General features: G+C 37.9%; 1 protein-coding gene across 1 annotated transcript; it reads right to left on the bottom strand.

Annotated features, from left to right (window-relative positions):
• Positions 1 to 2677: 2677 nt before the first annotated feature.
• On the bottom strand, positions 2678 to 6878 carry LOC107819421 (ABC transporter I family member 6, chloroplastic-like). Its single transcript, XM_016645529.2, has 6 exons — positions 6500 to 6878; positions 5631 to 5681; positions 5029 to 5250; positions 4777 to 4899; positions 3772 to 3948; positions 2678 to 3169 (listed from the first exon to the last, which is right to left on the bottom strand). The coding sequence occupies exons 1-6, from the start codon at positions 6800 to 6802 to the stop codon at positions 3083 to 3085; spliced, it is 963 nt and encodes a 320-aa protein (XP_016501015.1). The 5' UTR covers positions 6803 to 6878; the 3' UTR covers positions 2678 to 3082.
• Between the last annotated feature and the right edge of the window lie 14929 nt (positions 6879 to 21807).

The following is a 21807-nucleotide window of genomic DNA, read 5'->3' as shown; positions in this document are numbered from 1 at the left end:
AAGATACAATTTCAATATTTTGTCATGCTACACTACAAGTTACACTGCTTGGTGTAGTGTAAAGACTAATGTGATTGACTTGATCTTGGTGAATTGAGACATTATAAACAATACAACTACCGAAAAGTTGTTCCATGACACTGTATTTTTCTTATTCACTCGGACCTTACCACTAACTAAATAAAGAAGATATACTTTTTCCCGTGGTAGAGCACTTAATCTATCCGAAGAAGAAATAACACTCTGATATTATCTTTGTTGTATGTAAAATATTTAATAACAGTCGTAAAATAGTTGGTATTTACCTGTTTTCCTAATTGAAAAAAAAAAATTAAAAGAAAGAGAGAGAGAGAAATATTAAAATAAAAGAGCGGTTAAAAAAAATAATAAATTAAAGAATCTAAATTTGGTAGCTTGTCTAAATTCTAAAAGTATTTTCAACACCCCGGTTTTAATGAATTTATTGCACCAAACATACGGAGACTTTGCAAATATTAGTGATAGAAGTTGAAGTTCCTTGGAGACTTTGCATTGTCGAATTCAAATTTGCTTTAGTCAAATGCCTATGCACTGTGCACTCTTAATTTAGTCGACCAAACTCTATACGAACCAGACAATTACAAAATATATTTGTATATACATGTATATACATGATAAGCAGCCGCATATAATACACAACAAACATATCCACTGAATTCTGCTGTGTGTATATGGCTAAAAATTTATTAAAATTTTAAACCAATTTCATACCCTTTATCACAAGAAGAGAAGTGGATGCAATGGTAATTAAAAATATTCATGAACAATTTGTAGAGTTTAGTAACCTTAGTATTCACGTCAATAGTAATTTTTGAAAATAGTACATCAAGAAGAAGAATAAGTGACTTAAACAATGGGGTTTGGGAGATTCTAGGTTATCTAACGGACTGAGGGGTAATTTTTAAAAGTTTGCTGATGGTATGGATAAATTTGACCGAAGAGTATAACGGTAGGAGTAAATTTGACCGAATAGTATAAAGGAGGTTAAATATAGACAATATTCGAAAGTAGATGGATTGATTTGGACCTTTTTCCAATCAAGTAGTGTCCAACGTCGGGTCTCTTTTGACTATCTCGATAAATGAGAAGTTGCAACAATTCCATCCTTCAGTAATATTGTCCATTTTAATCTTAAGCTTGTACGATTATTTCAAATCTTTGATGTGTATCCTTGCTTAGATTGGTAACAACAATGTATATACAAGGTTAAATGTCTTTGGCTATGAGACTTTGGTATTTCCTGCCCAAGAAAGCATAAATTACTGCTACTGCCTCTTCTTTCAGGTTCAAGATTAGAGAAGGCTTGCAACTCGACCACGATAGTTCTTAGTATGAGAGTTGTTGTATCATTGAATAGAGCACATTCAAATACTTGATCAGATTTATCCCTTTATTAACTAAGCTTTTGTGAACTTAACAGCTGTAATAGTGAAATGGATTCCTTGATAAGGCCGAATTGCCACTTCATCCAAATAACCCCCGATCTTATAGAACTTTAGGGAGGGACACGGGTTAATGAGCCAAGGAAAGAAATGTTAATAGCTTTGCTAATTCTGATGTCACAACAAAGCATTTCAGAATTAACACATAAAGTCATAAACTATCAACATGATAGAATGGACTAAAATCTACTTTTTTTAAAAACGTTACTCATAATTGAGTGGATTTCTAGACCCGTTTGACCATAGATTTTGCAAAATTTATTTTGGATTTTTTTGCAAATACATGTTTGTTCATAAATTTTATTCATATTTTGACAAATTCCCAAAACCCAAAACCCAAATTCCAAAACCAGTTCAAGAGCTGGTTTTGGCCCAAAATATTATTATTACATTTTTTAAAAATTACCCCAAACTTTTGTATTTTATAAAAGAGCCCACCATTTATTATTTTGTAACAATGCTGCTTCGTCTTCTCAGTTATCTGATAATCTATTATGTAGTTCATTATAAAAATGATAATTTTGCACCAAATTTATTTATGTTCAGGACTATGATTTGTAATAATATAATGAATGTTATTGATAAAGGTATTATTGGGTATTTGTGATAGTTTTTAGAACTTGTGGGTATAAATCATGTTTCATGTTTTTTTTTTTTTTTTAAAAGTAAAATATATTTTGAAAACTAATGTCCAACACATTTTTATTTTCAAACCAAACTTCACCCAAATCAGATTTTTCAAAACAAATTTAAAAATCTATGGTCAAACGCTAAGAATTTGGTCCTTCAATCTTGATTGTTCTAAAATCCAACGAAGCATTTAACCTTCTAATAATATAAGATTGTTTGCTTTGTTCTGCTATCCAACTAAACACGTGTACCTCTTAGTAATAAAATAGTGTGCTTTTGGTTCCTCCATCAACAAATAAATCAACGAGCTATAATTATTAAACTACATCATTATTACATTCGTTTTGTATCGAAAAAGGTTAACCCGGTACGTTTGCTTTACGTTAAAAATTAATAAATTTAAGAATGTGGTAATAGAGACCACAAAAATATATGCGTTCTGATTATTGCTCAAATGAGCTTCTATGCATATCAATAGAACCAAATAAGAACTTTTTTAATAACTGAAGGGCCAAGAAAGCAATTGTCCCTAATTGAATTAAGAGGTAAAGAGTCCACAGCATTGATGCTTTTCTAAAAATACATAAATTAGAACATCAGGCTCATTTTAAAGAACATTTTTTTATTCCGTTTAAAGAACATGCATAGACTAATCTATGACATATCAATCGCCCCCCCATAAAAGAAAAACAAAAAGAACAACAAAGATACTGGGGTAGAAACAAAATACAAGAAGTATATAGACTCAATCCCGTCTAACTTCCCCTTCCTGACAACACCAGGGGACTTACTCTTACATCTCGAGACAAATGGGTATGGACATCTTCCGAGTCATTTGATGAGCAAAGTGGAAGATCACGCGCTGTCGCTGTCTCAAATAAGTTAATTGCCAAATCTGTCTCAAAATTTGCTATGGTTGCTGAAAAGCTGGAAAATTCATCATTGTCAATGGCCTTCCTTCATGGCAGCCCCTACGCGCCGGAAATTGCTTTGTAGCCTTCTTTCTCCAGAACTTTAGCTATTGATATGTCTCCGGTTTTCACAATTCTCCCATTCTCCTGGAAAGGGAAATGACAATTTACCTAGTGATAACTAAACTAATGAAAAGGAAGAGTAAAAAACACGTGTATAATATAACAACTTATCATTGAAGGGACTCAATATACTTGGGCACATTTACTATTTAGTAGTGACAAGGCCGAAACATAAAGCTGACAAAAGGCAAACCTCGATCAAGCAAGAAATAGAGACCCTAGACAATCCAAATATATTATTTTACCACGAGTACCATCAGAACCATACCAACACTAATTTACTGGAAAACATCTTTTGCATCTAAGCTATAATACATAACAGATTAGTACTTATCATACATGCTGCAAGGTCCTCGGTGTGGTTTTGATGCAACCTAAATGACTGAGATTAGAGAATGCAGATCACACGAAAAAAATCAAATTCTATTTGACAAAATATTATAGATCTGTTAAACAGTTTTATTTGCCTTTAGAAACACTTAAGGGGTAAGGAAAACAGTTTGTGGTTTCGTAATGATGGTATCAAATCTCTTCTACTTTTACTGATTTACATCTTATCAGAAACTAAATCTAGTGGTCAACCTGTTTCTATGACGTTTTACATAATCCAGACACCACTTGCTTACCATGATATGAATATAGGTTGGCTTGATAAATTCTAATAATCGTAAGTAATGAGTAATCATCAACACCGAATTCTTTGGCGACAGAAGTCCATTTACGGCCTTTGCTACATCTCGAAGTGCATCAACATCTAAACCAGAATCAATCTCATCCAATATTGCCAAGTCGGCCCCAAGAACCTGTATCAACCAAGAAATGTTAGAAAGCTTTAACACTTACTTTTTGCCAACTGCAGTGGTGGCTCAAGAGGAAGGCTAGTAAACCTTTGCTTTAGGCCCCCAAAGCCCAAAAAAATTTTAATACTGGATTTTATGATTTTATTTTCGCTTAGATAATATTGAAGTTGTAGGGGGAAAAAGTACTAAAACTTCATTAAAAAAAGAAAAAAGGCTACGTACTTTTCAACCATAAAAATATTTTAAAACTTTGATTTAAACTACTCAATATTACATTAGTAAATAAAGGTTTTCACAACAAAATCCAATGTAATGTATTGCAAATATATGGCTAACATCTTATTACCTTGAAGTAATTCTTACAAATATAGATAATAATATTACTATGTGAAGTTGAAGTCTTTATGTCTTGTACGAATACTACATTATAAATAAAAAGTATGAGAAAAAAGCGATAAACAACGTTTTTGCATGTGTGTGTCTTATACAACTTCTATTTAAAAAGTTGAAGGCCTTAATTAAAATTTGGCTTTAGACCACTAATTTTATTGAGTCTCCCTTGGTCAGATGCATGTAATAGTTAAGAACAGAAACGATCTCTTCCATCAATATAAATCAAATAACAAAGTTTTATAACTTCAACAATCTAATCTGAAAAGTGAAGAGAAACTTCAGAAGCATATTAAAGAACTAAGCCATAATCATACAGTTACTCAAAAATTAGCTAAATAGACTCTCGATCATATTACATACGCACTAAACAACAACCACAAAGAAAAACATGGATGCCGTGGTCATGATTGGAAAAGAAAGATAGGGAGCATGGAATACCGCTAGTTGTAGAATCTCATTGCGCTTCCTTTCTCCACCACTGAATCCTTCATTTACATTTCTATTCAAGAAGTCTATCTTCATGTTGACAAGTTCAAGCTTCGGTGCAATGTACCCATAAAACTGCATATGAGAATAATCCAAGAATAAAAGATCACTCGGTCAATCTCTTCTACTTGGGAAACAAGAATATGTAAAATTACTTATGGCGTGTGCTAATATTTATACAATATGAAGGTCGCAAGTAGATACCTCAATTGGTCCCAACTCTGGTAGTCCAAGTTTTCTCCGTTGAGCATTGTATGCCATGTTAAGAAAATCAATATTGCTAACTCCAGGAATGGCAACTGGGGACTGGAAGCTCATAAAAAGACCAGCAAGAGATCTTTCCTCAGGATCCATCTCAAGTAGATTGTCACCTTTAAATGACACACTACCTCCCGTAATTTCATAATCTGGATGCCCGACAAGAACCTGTCATAATTCAATCAATACCAAAAGCTTTGATCAAGGAACAAAACTTCATTTCTAATAGAAATTATGACTTCGGGAACTTTTGCAACGAGACATGGAGTAAAGATAAGTAATCCAATTGAACCGAACAAGATAATGCTAAGGCCAACCGAAGAGATCATTCAAAAGAATTTTTTATATTTTTTATATTTGATTATTAAATATAATGGAGAGGAAGAAATATAGAATAGCCTAGGAAAAGGTATATGATGCACCAATAATATCATCCAAGGACCAAGATCAATTAAAATACTCAATTCTTCTATTTAAAAGTATAAAGAATCAGTAAAGTCTAAAAGCATAATCATCAAATCTTGGAAAAGCAAGAGAAAATCACTCACCTTGGCAAAAGTGCTCTTCCCAGAACCATTCTTACCCATTACAGCATGTACCTATTTCAATATGATAAGCAAAATCAGAACCTAGGAAAATTTTAGTCTATCATTGTGCAAAAAGGATTGGCTAAGGCTGCATTCCGTTGGAAAATAACGAAAATGGGAACAAAATTAATAAGCAAAACCAAATTGAGTAAGAAGAAGAAAATTGATTGTTAAATCTCCTTTGTTTAACCATTTATCCGGTTACTACTAATTTCTCCAAAAACCAAAAGGGTACCAAATTGAATGAGAAAAAGAAGAAAAATCTTATTAATCTGTTCACTTAACCATTTATTCAGTAACTACCAATTTCTCAGAGTAGCTATACACAAATTTTCTCCCAACTTTCCAAGTTCCAAAAGGACCAACATCAATCACTAAATTAAATTAGCAACTAATACAGAAAACTATATTCCTACTAATCCAGAACATATAAATACTTAATAACTTCGGTAAGGCGGTAAGCTATCAAGTATATCTAAAGCCCTCAGTAGAATTATCAAGTAAAGCTAAAAACTGAGGTAAATTATCAAATAATGCTTAAAAAACCTCAATAGAATTGTCAAATAACTAACAGCTCGGTAGAATTATCAATCACATCCAAACGAACCATCAAAAATAGCGAACACAGTGATAGAACTACCAATCAAAATTCAAACATAATTAAAAGAACTTCTGTAAATTTATCAAATATAGCCAATACTTTTGTAAATTTTCAAATATAGCTAAAACCCTCAGTCGAATAATCAAGCACAGCTAAACGAACCGTGATAGCAAATAACTTAGGTAGAGTTACCAAATCTAGCTAATTTGTACACATTGAATTTGAATACCTCGCCTTGGCGGACAGTGAGGTCAACGCCTTTGAGAATTTGCTGCTTTGACTCCCTTATGACGGCAGAGAGGTTCTTCACTTCAAGCAAAATCTTCGGCGAGTCATCCCCGCGGTTGGTGGCGGAAGACGACGGAGACTCGACACTGAGAGCGGCTTTCAATCTGAGAGTGGACCGAATTCGGGAAAAACTACGGCGATTTGAAGGAAACAAAGAGACGTTGGGTAACGGCGAATTTGACGGCGAGGATTTGAAGGAGAGGAGTGGGGAAGTTGAGGAATAGCTCGGACTGAAAACGGCCATCGGAAAAAGTTTGATAAATTGGAATCGGTTTAACGACTTCTTAAGGAAATCAAGCACGCTTTATTCAGGGGAGAAAGGAAATAAAAAACAATAAAAAGAGAGCCCAGAGTACATTGGGCTGTGCCAGTGTATTTGTCTCTTTTGTAATTGGACTTTGTTCGACTGATAATTGTTTGGGCCATTTTTTCCTATATATACAATAATACAAACTTAATTACCCACTTTAATTATGTTTTGCTAATTATCAAAATTAAATATATTTTTTTATAATTTATACTCATTCCTGCTTTAAAAGCTCTAAAACTTTGATTAGTGCCTTCAATTTCTCTTTCTCTATCTCTCTCCTCTCCTCTTCCTGGTCCTCTACCGCCTCTCCTCTCACATGTGTGTTTATGATTTTATGACTTCCTGGGTCTTCATTCCGGGGAGCTTTCGGGTTGTTTCGGGCCCTTGAATCTTGACTTAGAAGTCTAAAATTAAAAATGTTCACTAAACTTTGACTTTTGTGTAAACGACCTCGGAACTGTGTTTTATGACTCCAATAGGTTCGTATCGTGATTTTGGATTTCGGCGTATGCCCGGAATTGATTTTGAAAGTCCGTAGGTTCTGAAATTTGACAATTTAAAATTGAAAAGTTTGATCGTAGGTTGACTTTTAGCTATCGAGCTGGGAATTTGATTTTGGGACTTAGAATAAGTCCGTTATGATATTTAGAACGTGTCTGCGAACTTTGGTGTCGTTTGGAGTTGATTTGATATGATTCGTACGTTTAGTTGTAATTCTAAAAGTTCTTGAAAATTTTCTTGAATTTCATGCATTTTAGAGTTCAATTCGTAGTTTTAGATGTTATTTTTGTATTTTGATCGCGCGAGCGAGTTCTTATGGTATTTTTAGACTTGTATGGATGTTTGGTTTGGAGCCCCGAGGGCTCGAATGAGTTTCGGACACGTTCTGAAATGTGTTAGACTGAATTCTGCAAACACTGGTGTCTGGTGCCCTCTGGTGTCGCAATTGCGAACACCAGGGTCGTAATTGCAACTATAGCAGGGATCCTATAGGTATCGCAAATGCGATGCCTTGGTCGCATTTGCGAAGAAAGTCTGGGTTGGGCTAGGTTCGCATTTGCGATGTTTTTGTCGCAATTGCGAGGGCAACATGGTTCGCAATTGCGAATCCATCTTCGCATTTGCGAATAGCTTCCCAGACCTTCCGTGCCGCAATTGCGAGATTTTAGTCGCAATTGCGAGGGTTCGCAATTGCGATAACTGCAACTGAACATAAGGTCTGAATATCGGGATTTTATCACTCATTCTCTCATTTTTGAACCCTAGACTCGGTAGTAGACGATTTTCAGAGGGGAGTTTTGCCTACAAATATTGGGTAAGTAATTTTAATCTATTTCTAATCATATTCCATCAACATATCTTGGGTTTTAACATCTAAATCATGTGAATCGAAGTGAAAATTTGTGAAACTTTGTCAAGTTTTTTGAAAAATAAGAAATTGAGTTTTGAGAGTTGATTTGGACTCGAATTTTGAAACTAATCACATATATGAACTCGTGGGGTCATGGGTAGACAGAATCTACCATTGGACCCGGGTTTTGACCCGGTGGACCCCGAGTTGACTTCTGTTGACCTTTTAAAAAACGTGTAAAGATTAAAGCTTTATTTATTGTAATTATTTTCTTTTGCATTGGTTGATGATATTGAGTTACTTTTGGGCAGATTTGAGGTGTGTGGAGGCGAGTTTTAAGGGAAAAGCGATTTTCGAGGGTTGAGTTGGCCTAGTCGAGATAAGTGTCTTGCCTAACTTCATATGGGGGGACTACCACTTAGGAATTGGTTTTTATTGTGTCTTTTGTGCTTTGTAAAAACTGTGTACGCAAGGTGACGAGTGGTCACACGGGTTGTACATAGTATTTGACTGGTTTATATTGCATAGACTATTTCCATGCTTTAATTGAAATGCCATATCATGTTCTAGATTCTCATAGTCAATTTATCCTTAATTGTGTTAGTCTATCCTTTTATGCCTTAATTGACTTGTTTAGTATTTGTTCTACATCCTACTTGTTAAATTGCTCACATGCTTTAGTTGAACTTGTTGCCTCTTTTATTGTTACATGCTATCTCTTCATGGTTAATTATCATTATTTGAAGTTATTGTTCGTGTTATCTCCTTCCTTACAGATTATCGTTACTTGAACTAATTGCTCATGTTATCCCTTTCCTTGTTGATTTCCATTATTTCAAGCTCATTGTTAAATGTTATCTATTTTATTGTGAGTTAGTATTATCTAATATCATGGTTATACATTATTTCTCTCATTGTTGAGTTTTTTGGTGTTGAAATTGTGAAAGTCGTTAACACGTTGAGACGAAGTTGGTTTTTGTTGAGACTTCTATTTTATTGAGCACTTTACATTCATTGTTGTTGTTGATATTCTTGTATACATCATGGTGGAGCCATGGGTTATTGTTGTAAAAATATTGATATTGTTGTTGTTGTTGGCAAGTTATGATATATGGGCACTTGTGGTACGAATTGTTATTGTGATATGTTATTGACGCGCATGCGGTGGTATAAGGTTTGGGGTTAATGTGCATGCGGCTTATAAGGTGGGACTTATCTGCGTGTTGCTTGTTCAGTCATTTGAACTTTGATTCATATTAGACATCATGTCTAGGCTATGCGTTATTTGTTTGAGACTTGATACGACTATTCTTGCCAATTCTAAGCTATTTGCCTTATTTGTACACATATTCTCAGTCATGATGCTATATCCATGTATGATATCTCTGTCTCAGTACTTCTTATTTGATTCCTCACATGTTGTGATGCCTCCTATGTGTAACACTATTAAACTGAGTACCGTGAGATGTGTTATCTGAGACTTTAATGGTAAATGACTGAGTTTGGGCCATAGAGCCGATTTGGTATTGATTTTGAGGTGATGCGTACTCCAAGACCATATTAGGCTAAGTGTTATTGTTTTGGGGTGACGTGTGTACCAGGCCTCACTATTGGGCTATATGATTATGATTAGCGCTTGGGCAGGATCTACCCCTCTGGAGTCTGGCATACCAGCAGCGGGCGCAGACTCAATATTTTATATACGTGCTTGATGATGGACAGTTATGCCAGGTACCCGTATAGTGCTAAGTGTGAATATTCTTAATGGATCCATTGTGATATTGTTGATTTGACATGTATACTTAACATGTAGGCATAGAGATGTACTTTTCTCATGCTAACTGATAAATGAAATGCTTTATCTGTGTTAGACTTAACTGTTATACTTGAAAGCATACCTAAATATCTGAAATGTGAACAAGCTGAACATAGTATCATTGAGCTACATGTTTCTATTGTTTCCCTTTATATTCTAAACTGTTACTAGTTATTGATATAGGCATCTGACTATTGTTTCTAAGCTCGTCACTGCTTTCGCCTCAAGGTTAGTGTTGTTACTTATTGAGTACATGGGGTCGGTTATACTCATACAACACTATGCACTTCGTGTGCAGATCCAGGTACAACCGGTCGAGGCGATTTCCAGAGTTGAGTTGCTATTAGCATTTGGGAGACTACGAGGTAGCTGCTATGTCGTCCGCAGTCTTTGAAATTCTCTTTCAATTATTTCTATCTTTACTGTTCTATTGTTCAGACAGTTGTATTAAAGGATTTTGCTTGTATCTTGTTATTCAGTAGTGCTCGTGTACTCTTTGACACTAGATTTTAGGATGGTCTTAGCAGTATTATGGTTATATTCTCAGATATTGCGTGATATTTTTCCGCTGTTGAGTTATTAAACCATGTTATTCGATTACATTGTTATTTTTGTGACTGTTGGCTTACCTAGGGGGTTGGTTTAGGTGCCATCATGATGAGTGGATTTGGGATCGTGACAAGTTAGTATCAGAGCCCTAGGTTGCTTAGGTCTCACAAGTCATGAGCAGGTTTAGTAGAGTCTTGCGTATTGGTACAAAGACGTCTGTACTTATCTTCGAGAGGCTACCAAACTATTAAGAAACTTTACTTTCTTACATTCTTGTTGTGTGAATTTGTTATTTCCGAAGTTTGAACCTTGACTCTTCTATTCTTTCACAGATGGTGAGAACACGTGCGACCGGATAAGGCAGATGGCCACCAATACCACTAGTTAGGGTCGTGAGTGGGAGAGGCTGAGGTGTGGCTCTCCCTACAGCCCCAACAACACCTGTGGAGCCACTAGTTGCTCCAACTGTGGATCATGTTCCAAATACAGTTGAGCCGATGGGACCAGCTCCGGCACCACCAGTGCCCATTGTTATTTGTGGCTTTCAGGAGGCCTTGGCGCAAATTTTGACTGTGTGCACGAGTCTGGCTCATGCGGTTTCGATTCCAGTTGCACCAGCTACCTCACAGGCTGGGGGAGATGCCTAGACTCCCGCCGCCCGTACTCCAGAGCAACTAGCTCCGGGCCATCAGACATAGGGGTACTACCAATTCACTCGACCGCTGCCGCTCGAATCGAGATTGGTCCACCTATGAATGATGAGGAGAAGAAGACGTTGGAGCGGTTTGAGAGGCTTAAGCCTCCAGAGTTCAGCGGAGAGGAGTTAGAGGATGCTCAGGATTTTCTAGACTAGTGTCAGCGGATTTTTCGTACATAGGGTATTTTGGAGACTAGTGGAGTTGCATTTACTACTTTTCAGCTGACTGAGGCAGCCTACAAATGGCAGCAGGATTATGAGTTGAGCAGGCTAGTTGCCGCAGCACCACTTTCATAGCATAAGTCCTTAGTTCTCTTTTTAGAGAAGTTTGTTCCACAAACTCGCAGAGAGGAGCTGCATAGAGATTTTAAGCTGCTACGCAAGAGGGATATGACTGTCACTCAGTATGAGATGAGATTCGCGGATTTGGCCATTCATGCTATATGGTTGGTTCCCAGTGAGAGAGAGGATCAGAAGGTTCATTGATGGCCTCAACTATGGTTTACGTTATAGTATGGCTCGAGAGGCCGAGACGGATGCTAGGTTTGACCAGGTGGTCGAGATTGCCAGGCGCTTAGAGAAGGTTCGTAGGCTTGAGCGCGAGGAGCGGGAGGGAAAGAGGCCCATGTTTCAGGTGGTTTCAATGGTACCTCATCTGGAGGTCAGTTACATCACAACAAAGGTCGTCTTTTCAGGCCTGCTCAGATGGCTCGTCCGGTTCATTGTGGTGCATCAATTAGTCATGATTCATACAGTACTCATCTAGTTCAGTCATCTTTTAGTGCACTTCTAGCTCAGAGATTATCTATGCTCCATCAGTTCAGGGTTCATCAGTACCGGCCTCTTCCAGTGGTTATTCTAGTTCTCGGGATCCGATGCATGCCCCACCATCATTTCTGGCTCGAGGTTGTTACGATTGTGGAGAGTTAGCGTATGTAAGGAAGTATTGTCTCTGTCATTACAGAGGTCCAGTGCAGTAGGAAGGCCAGCCTATGACCCCCTGCACCAGTTGCTATACCACCCACTCAGCCAGCTCAGGGTAGAGGTCGTAAGGGTCAAGGTCGCCCCATATGAGGAGGTCAGACTAGTGGTGATCAGGCTCGATGCTATACTTTTCCCGCCAGACTAGATGTAGTTGCTTCCGACATTATGATCACATATATTGTTTAAGTATGTCACAGAGATGCTTCAGTATTATTTGATCCTGGTTCCACTTATTCATATGTTTCATCATACTTTGCTCGTTATTTGGATATGCCCCGTGATTCCTTAGTTATACCTACTCATGTATCAATTATGGTGGGTGATTATATTATTGTGGACTGTGTATATTGGTTGTGTGTGGTGACTATTGGGGGATTTGATATGAGTGTCAATCTTTTATTGCTTAGCATGATAGATTTTGACGTGATTCTGGGCATGGACTGGTTGTCGCCATATCACGCCACCCTTGATTGTCAAGCCAAGACCGTGACGTTGGTGATGCCAGGGGTGCCAAGGTTAGAGTGGAGAGGCTCCCCGGATTATGTTCCTAGTAGAGTGATCTCACATTTGAAAGCTCAACGGATGGTTGATAAGGGATGTTTGGCATATCTGGCCTTCTCGATGGATGTTAATGCTGATATTCCTACTGTTGAGTCAGTTGTTCGTGAGTTTCCTAAGGTATTTCCTTCAAACCTGCTGGGCATGCCACCCGACAGGGATATTGACTTCTGCATTGATTTGGCTCCGGGCACTCTAGCCTATTTTTATTCCACCGTATCACATGGCACTAGCGGAATTGAAGGAGTTAAAGGAGTAGCTTCAGGAGTTGCTTGATAAGGGCTTCATTAGGCCTAGTGTGTCGCCTTAGGATGCACTGGTTCTATTTGTGAAGAAGAAAGATGGTACTATGAGGATGTTTATTGACTACCGTCAGATGAATAAAGTTACAATTAAGAACAAGTACCCACTACCGCGCATTGATGACTTGTTTGATCAACTTCAGGGTGATAGAGTGTTCTCAAAGATTGATTTGAGGTTTGGATATCATCAGTTTAAGATTCAGGATTCAAATATCCTGAAGACGACTTTTAGGAACCGCTATGGTCACTACGAGTTTCTGCTGATGTCTTTTGGGCTGACCAATGCCCCAACAACCTTTAGGCACTTGATGAACAGTGTGTTCTAGCTATATCTTGATTCTTTCGTCATAGTATTCATTGATGATATATTGGTGTACACACGTAGCTAGAAGGATCATGAGCAGCATCCGAGGATCGTACTCCACACTTTGAGGGAGAAGAAGCAATATACTAAATTCTCTAAGTGTGAGTTTTGGCTTGGTTCGGTGCCGTTCTTGGGCCACGTGGTGTCTAGTAAGGGGATCAAGGTGGATCCGAAGAAGATTGAGGCAGTACAGAGTTGGCCTAGACGTCTTCAACAATAGAGATTCAGAGCTTTTTGGGTTTAGCGGGTTATTATCACCATTTTGTGAAGGGTTTCTTGTCCATTGCTGCACCTTTGACTAGATTGACCCAGAAGGGTGCTCCTTTCTCATGGTTCAAGGAGTGTGAGGAGAGCTTTCAGAAGCTCAAGACTGCATTGACTACAACCCCAGTATTGGTGTTGTCTATAGGTTTGGGATCTTACACTGTGTATTATTATGCATTGCGTATTGTTCTTGGCGCGGGGTTGATGCAGAACATTAGGGTGATTGCTTACGCGTCTCGGCAGTTGAAGGTTCATGACCTAGAGTTGACAACTATTGTTCACGCATTAAAGATTTGGAGGCACTATCTGTACAATGTTCATTGTGAGGTCTATACCGGCAATTGGAGTCTCCCGCACCTATTCAAGAAGAAGGATCTTAATTTGCGGCAGCGGAGATGGTTCGAGTTTCTAAAAGACTATGATATCACTATATTATATATCATCCGAGGAAGGCCAATGTGGCGGCCGATGCATTGAGTGGGAAGGCTGAGAGTATGTGCAGTTTGGCATATTTACCGATAATAGAGAGGTCACTAGCCATGGATGTTTAGGCTTTGGCAATTCAGTTTGTGAGGTTGGATGTTTTGGAGCCTAGCTGGGTTCTTTCTTACGTTGTGGCTCAGTCATCGTTGTTGGAGCGTATCAAGGCTCACCAGTTTGATGATCCTCACTTATTGGTGTTGAAGGACACGGTTCAGTAGGGTGGTAAGGTTATGATTGGTGATGATGGTGTTATGCGGCTTAAATGCCGGATTTGTGTTACAAATGTTGATGGACTGAGAGATTTGATCCTTGAGGAGGCTCATAGATTGCGCTATTCCATTCACCAGGTGTCACTAAGATGTACCATTACTTGAAACAACATTATTGGTGGCGAAGAATGAAGAAAGATATTGTTGCTTATGTCTCTCGGTGTTTGAATTGTCAATAAGTGAAGTATAAGCATCAGAAACCAGGAGGATTGACTCAAATATTGGAGATACCGGAGTGGAAGTGGGAGCGCATCACTATGGATTTTGTGGTAGGCTTACCACGGACCTTGAAGAAATTTGACGTAGTCTGGGTTATTGTGGACCGGTTGACTAAGTCTGAACACTTCATTCCGGTGATGACTACCTATTCTTCACATTGGTTGGCTCAGATATACATTCGGGAGATTATCCGCTTGCATGGCCCCATTTTCATTATTTTCGACCGAGGCACGCAGTTCATATTGTAGTTTTGGAGAACAATCCAGTAAGAGTTGGGAACACGAGTCGAGTTTAGTACAACATTCTATCCTTAGACGGACGGGCAGTTCGAGCGCACTATTCAGATCTTGGAGGATATGTTACATCCATGTGTTATGGATTTCAGAGGTTCATGGGATCAGCTTCTTCCGTTAGCGGAGTTCGCCTACAACAACAACTTTCAGTCGAGTATCCAGATGGCTCCTTATGAGGCCTTATATGAGAGGAGATGTCATTCTCTAGTCAGTTGGTTTGAGCTTGGGGAGACTAGGTTGTTGGGCACTGATTTGGTCCGTGATGCCTTTGAGAAGGTGAAGTTGATCCAGGAGCGACTTCGTACAACACGGTCCAAACAGAAGAGTTATGCTCATAGGAAGGTTTGGGATGTTGCATATATGGTGGGTGAGAAGGTTTTGCTCAGCGTTTCACCCATGAAGGGTGTGGTGAGGTTCGGAAAGAAGGGCAAGTTGATCCCTCAGTATATTGGCCATCTTGAGGAGCTTGAGAGGATTGGAGATGTGGACTACAGACTTGCCTTGCCACCTAGTTTATCGGGTGTTCACCTAGTGTTTCATATTTTTATGATCCAGAAGTATTATGGTGATCCGTCACATGTTTTGGACTTCAACACGGTACAACTAGGTGGGAATTTGACTTATGATGTGGAGCCGGTGACCATTGACTGGCAGGTTCAGAAGTTGAGGTAAAACATTATAGCATAGCAAAAGTTCATTGGAGAGGTCAGCCAGTCGATGAGGCTACTTGGGAGATCGAGCAGAAGATGCGGAGCAGATATCCATACCTATTCGAGACTCCAGGTAAGATTCTAGACCCATTCGAGAACGAGCGATTGTTTAAGAGGGGGAGGATGTGACGACCTGACCAGTTATTTTGTGTATGGCCTTGTTCCTCTATTTATCGCTTCTTCTATGTTCATTTTTGGTTATGTGACTTGTCGGGGTGGTTGGATTAGTTTCAGGGAACTTTCGGAGTGAAATCGAACATTTACTCCCAAGGTTGAAGGCTTAAGTTAAAAGGGTTGACCGGAGTTTGAATTTTATATAGACGACTACAGAATGGAGTTTTGATGGTTCCGATAGTTTCGTATGGTGATTTTGGAATTTGGCGTATGTCCGAATTTGGATTTGGAGGTCTGTAGGTTGTTTTGGCTTGAATTGGCAAAAGTTAAAAATTTGAAGGTTGATAGGTTTTATCGAGAGTTAATTTTATTGATATTGGGTTCAAATTTTGGTTCCTAGAGTTGGGATAGGTTTGTTAATTCATTTGGGGCTTGCATGCAAAAATGAGGTCATTCGGAGTTGATTTGATATGGTTCGACATTAGTTTTTGAAGTTAGAAGTTCATTAGGCTTGAATTGATATGCCATTCATGGTTTTGATATTGTTTGATGTGATTTGAGACTTCGAGCAAGTTCATATTGTGTTTTAAGATTTGTTGGTGTGATTGGACGGGGTCCCGGGAGCCTCGGGCGTGTTGCAGATGAGTTTTGGACCATTTTCTTCATGTGTTGGGCAGTTGATCTGGTGTGTGCTTCTTCGCGTTCGCGACACAAGGGTCGCGATCGCGTAAGGTCTTCTTGGTTGGCCGGTGGTTTTGTTCTTCGCGTTCGCGAAAAGAGTGACGTGTTCGCAAAGCTTTAGAGGGGCTTTGCATCGTGATCGCGAGCAGGGAGCCGCATTCGCGTAAGAGTGAGGCCGGCTTGGGTCACCAGTCCTTAAGCCTTCGTGTTCGCGGAAGGAAGGACGCGTTCGCGTAGGCGTAGCACTATGGGGAATCACGTTCGCATAGAAGGTTTTGGCAGTTAAAGACTTTATTCTTCGTGATCGAAAGGATTTTACACGATCGCGAAAGGTAAACACCTGGGCGGAATAATTTTTTAAACTCTATCTCGAGGGTTTGGTTATTATATCACCTTTTGGGTTAGAGAGCTCGGTTTTGGGCAATTTTGGAGGAGATTTTCACGATTTGGATCGGGGGTAAGTATTTTTAACTCGGATTTGTTATTATTTCATCCTTCTAACTTTGTTTTAGTATTTAATTAGTGAATTAAAGTGAAGAAATGAGAGATTTTAGTAAAAACTTTATAAAGTGAAAATTGAGGATTTGAAGGTCGAATTGATGTCGGAATTAGAGAAAATTGGTATGATTGAACTCGTAATTTAATGGGTATTCGGAATTTGTGAGTTTGACCGGCTTCCGAGGTGCGAACTCGGGGTTGACCTTTTTGGCTTGACTTTTTAATTTTGATAAAGTTGAAGCTTTATTGTTTGAAGTTGTTTCCTACAACATTATTTGTTGATATTAAGTTGTTTGTGACTAGATTCGAGTAGTTCGGAGGCCGATTCGGGAAGGAAGGGCTTTTTGGAGTATTGATTTGCGCGTTTTGAGGTAAGTAACACATCTAAATTTGGATTTGAGGGTATTTAACCCTAGGAACTACATTATATGAAAGGTATTGGGGTGACGTACGCGCTAGGTGACGGGCGTGTTTACGTGTACCGGTGTGTTCTCCATTTTAGGTGGCTTTTAGACTATTACCGAAAATTGTTTTGCTATCATACCTTATTATACCCGTGTTTTCCCAACTTGTTCTGTTATTTGACTGTGATTCATGTTAGACATCATGCCTAGGCTATGTGCTATTTGTTTGAGACTTGATAAGGATATTTTTGCCATTTTTGAGATATTTGCCTTATTTGTACACATGTTCTCAGTCACGATGCTATATCCGTGTATGATATTCCTGTCTCACTACTTCTTATTTGATTCCTCACATATTGTGATGCCTCATATGTGTAACACTGTTAAACTGAGTATCGTGAGATGTGTTATCTGAAACTTAAACGATAAATGACTGAGTTTGGGCAGTAGAGCTGATTTAGTATTGATTTTGAGGTGACACATACGCCATGCCCATATTGGGATAAGTGTTATTGTTTTGGGGTGATGCGTGCACCATGCCTCACTATTGGGCTATATGATTATGATTAGCGCTTGGGCAGGATCAGCCCCCTCCGGAGTCTGACATGCCAGCAGTAGGCGTATGTACGTTATTTTATATACGTGCTTGATGATGGGCAGTTATGACAGGCATATGTACAGTGCTAAGTGTGAATATTCTTAATGGATCTACTGTGATATTGTTGATTTGATATGTATACTTGACATGTAGGCATAAAGATGTACCTTCCTCATGCTAACTGATAAATGAAACACTTTATCTGTGTTGGGCTTAACTGTTATACTTGAAAGCGTGCCTAAAATTTTGAAATATGAACAAGCTGAACATTGTATCATTGAGCTACTTGTTTCTACTGTTTCCCTTTATATTCTGAACTATTACTGGTTATTAGTATTGGCATTTGACTATTATTTTTGAGCTCATCACTGCTTTTAGCCCAAGGTTAGTGTTGTTACTTATTGAGTATATATGGTCGGTTGTACTCATAGTATACTCTGCACTTGGTCTGCAGATCCAGGTACATCCGGTCGAGGCAATTTTCAGAGTTGAGTTGCTACTAGCTTTTGGGAGACTATGATGCAACTGCTATGTTGTCTGCGGTCCTTGGAGTTCTTTTAAGTTATTTGTATCTTTACTGTTCTATTGTTGAGACATTTGTATTAGAGGATTTTGCTTGTATCTTTTTATTCAGTAGTGCTCGTGTACTCGTTGACACCAGATTTTGGGGATGGTTGTAGCAGTATTATGGTTATATTTTCAGATATTTTGTGATATTTTTTCATTGTTGAGTTATTAAACCATATTGTTCGATTTCATAGTTATTATATATATATATGTTGTCTTACCTAACAGATTGAGTTAGATGCCATCACGACTTATGAATTTGTGGCAGTGACACTCTTGAATGCCCATTGGAAAAAATGACTAACCTCTGCCAATTTATAGGAATAGATGAAATGGTCAATAAGAAGAGGCATGTAGATTATTAATTATTGACACTGTTTATTGAAGATGCAAAGACATGCTTTTGTCATGATATAATAATGGATTGCAATGCTTAAGCCTTTGTTTCTAAAATAAAAAAAAATTAGCATATCAGATGGTGTAAAAAGCTACTTTCACAAAACAAAAATGATAACTCCTAGGAAAGAGTGATTTTTGTTAGTCCCTCATAAAAATTATTACTCACAAAAACAATACTCATGCTACAAAACTAATTAAACCTAATAAAACTATAGTAGACATAGGACCAACTTTTGGGTGAATAATGGATTCCCCTTGGGGAAACCATAGAAGGGCCTTTTACTCTTGCTGATGAAACTGTCAAAGTATCCACTTTGTACACTAATGATTTGTTAAATTTCAGCTCCCTCTCCTTCAAACTTCCTTGACATGTCATGCATACTATCTAAAACGCTTTCATTCCCATATCCTCCAACAAACCTATCTCTATTATTTGGAGGCTTAATGGTAATGGGATCATTACAACTAAGTCTGCCTACTACCTAATTAACTCCTTCATATATTGGAACTCACATTTCGATCCTTGCAAGTCTCTATGAGCTTACTGAAGGAACACAAAAGAGCAGAACTTAGCAAGGGTTTCGATGAAACTAAGGAACGGGAAATTGTTAGAGTACGTGAGACTAGTCTTTAGTCTCTAATAAAGTTTAGAAGACCAACATATGTGGAACACATAAAGCCCTTGGATCACATGTTGATAGATTTACTTAGGACCGTCTGATGGAGTTAAAAAATACAGCAAGACATATGGAATAACTAGTACCTTTGAATTATGCCTTGCCGGACCATCTCAACCATTCAATCAAAATGACACATTAGCTCCAACTGATAATTTTCTTGTACATACAATAATACCTTAGTCTTGTATATTTATAATACAATAGCTGTATAGAGTACTTAGAATTTAGTGTAGGACCAATAAAATGAACATACATATAAGAAGTATTTTTCATTTATTTCTCTTCAGCTACATGTATATATACAAGGCAAAGGATCAATGAGAACACATAAAGAAATTTCAAAATCAGTCTTATTAAATTCCTACTTTCTACATGGTATCGGAGCAGCAACTATTAGATCATATTCCCTTAGTTGCTTTCTTCCTTTCTTTCTTTTTCTTCTTCTTCTTCTTCATTCTATATCTTTAAAAATGGTTTCAACTTCTGAAGTCACTTCTGGCAGCAGCAGAAATACTATGACTGCAGCCAATGGCGAAGCCAGGAAATTCAATAAGGGTGTTCAAATTTTGAACAACCTTTTCCAGTGGGTTATGCAAGTATGTTCAAAGTCTATTTTAATCAATAATAAGTAATATTTTACCTTATACGTAGTATAATATTTTGGCGAAGGGTGGTAAGGTTACCACCCTTGGGCCAACCTAGCTTCGCCCCTGACTGCAGTAGATCACTATCTCCCTTTCTTCAAATTCACTAGGAATGAACCTCGTGAACTCTTCCTTTGATGGAAGAGTTATGAAGGCTGGAGGAGATCCATCTTGATTCCCCTTTCAACAAAGAAAATGTAGGTTTCATTGATGGATCTCGCAAAGTACCAGATTCAAACTTTGCTAATTTTAAGCTTTGGAGCACGTGCAATGATATGGTGATATCATGGTTGCTAAAATCTCTCTCAGAGGAAATAGCTGACAGTGTCATCTATCCCAAAGACAGCTAGAGATCTGTGGAACTTGAGGACAAGTTTGGACAATTCCAATGGCGCCAAGCTTTATCACCTACAAAAGGAATTAAGTGACTTAGTTCAGGGGTCAAGTGATGTTGCTGGATATTTTACCAGAATCAAAGGTCTGTGGGATGACCTTGATGACCTAAACACTACTGGGAACCGCTCATGTGCATGTAAGAAATGTCTTAATTCTATAAAGTCAATTCATCCACAATACTAAGTCTCTAAAGTATTTGGATATGAACATTTGCTCTCGCATGGGTTATTGCAAAAATGAGCTGAATGGATATGAGTTTTGTTATAGTAAGTAATCTAGGTTGAAGGGTGTTATTTAGTTTGTGTTAACATATTCTGCCCGGGGAGTGTGTTCTTTTAATGCATAATGCACTATGATGATTTCACTATTAAATATGAATTCTTCGATTCTATGATCAGATTAATGATTACTAGAAATGCAAACTCAATTCCATATTCTTATGCAGGCACACGATTTAGGAGATGTCGTTCCATCACCAACTGGGCCAAAGAGGATCCTTTGACGAAAGTAACAATGAGAACAGAGCAAATGGCAAATAGTAATTATTGTTAGGATGAACTATATTTTTTTTTTTGTATTGTAATTCTTGAATAACTCTCTGCAACTTAAAGTTGAATCTTTGATGATATGGATTTTGGGCACTTATGTTTTAATATGATGAATATTTTGCTTATTTAATTTTCTATATTTTGTGTTAAGATTATTATGATGGGTGCTTGATTGCATAAGGGTGCAGTAAAAAAGATCTAAATGTGGAATTAACAAATTAACATTAAAAATATTATAATTATGGCAGCATAAACTGTCTATGTGGTAAACTTTTTACAATCACGGCGGTTTCTAACCGCCATAATAAGCAAAGTAAACAGCCATTTTAAAAAATGGATATTGCGGCGGTTTCCTCTGCATATTACGGCGATCATCTGTTTACGGCAAATTTTTAACAATTGCAGCGGTTTCTTACCGCCATAATAAGCAAAGTAAACAATCATTTTAAGCAATGGATATTGTGGCAGTTTTCTCTGCATATTACGGTGGTCAGCTGATAACCGTCGTGTTATACCTTTTGGCGGAACCGATTATGGAGGTGGTTCAAGCC

Source organism: Nicotiana tabacum, chromosome 13, assembly GCF_000715075.1.
Source record: "Nicotiana tabacum cultivar K326 chromosome 13, ASM71507v2, whole genome shotgun sequence".
NCBI lineage: Eukaryota > Viridiplantae > Streptophyta > Magnoliopsida > Solanales > Solanaceae > Nicotiana > Nicotiana tabacum.
Note: the sequence above shows the minus strand (reverse complement) of the source record. Positions and strands in the feature narration are given on the sequence as shown.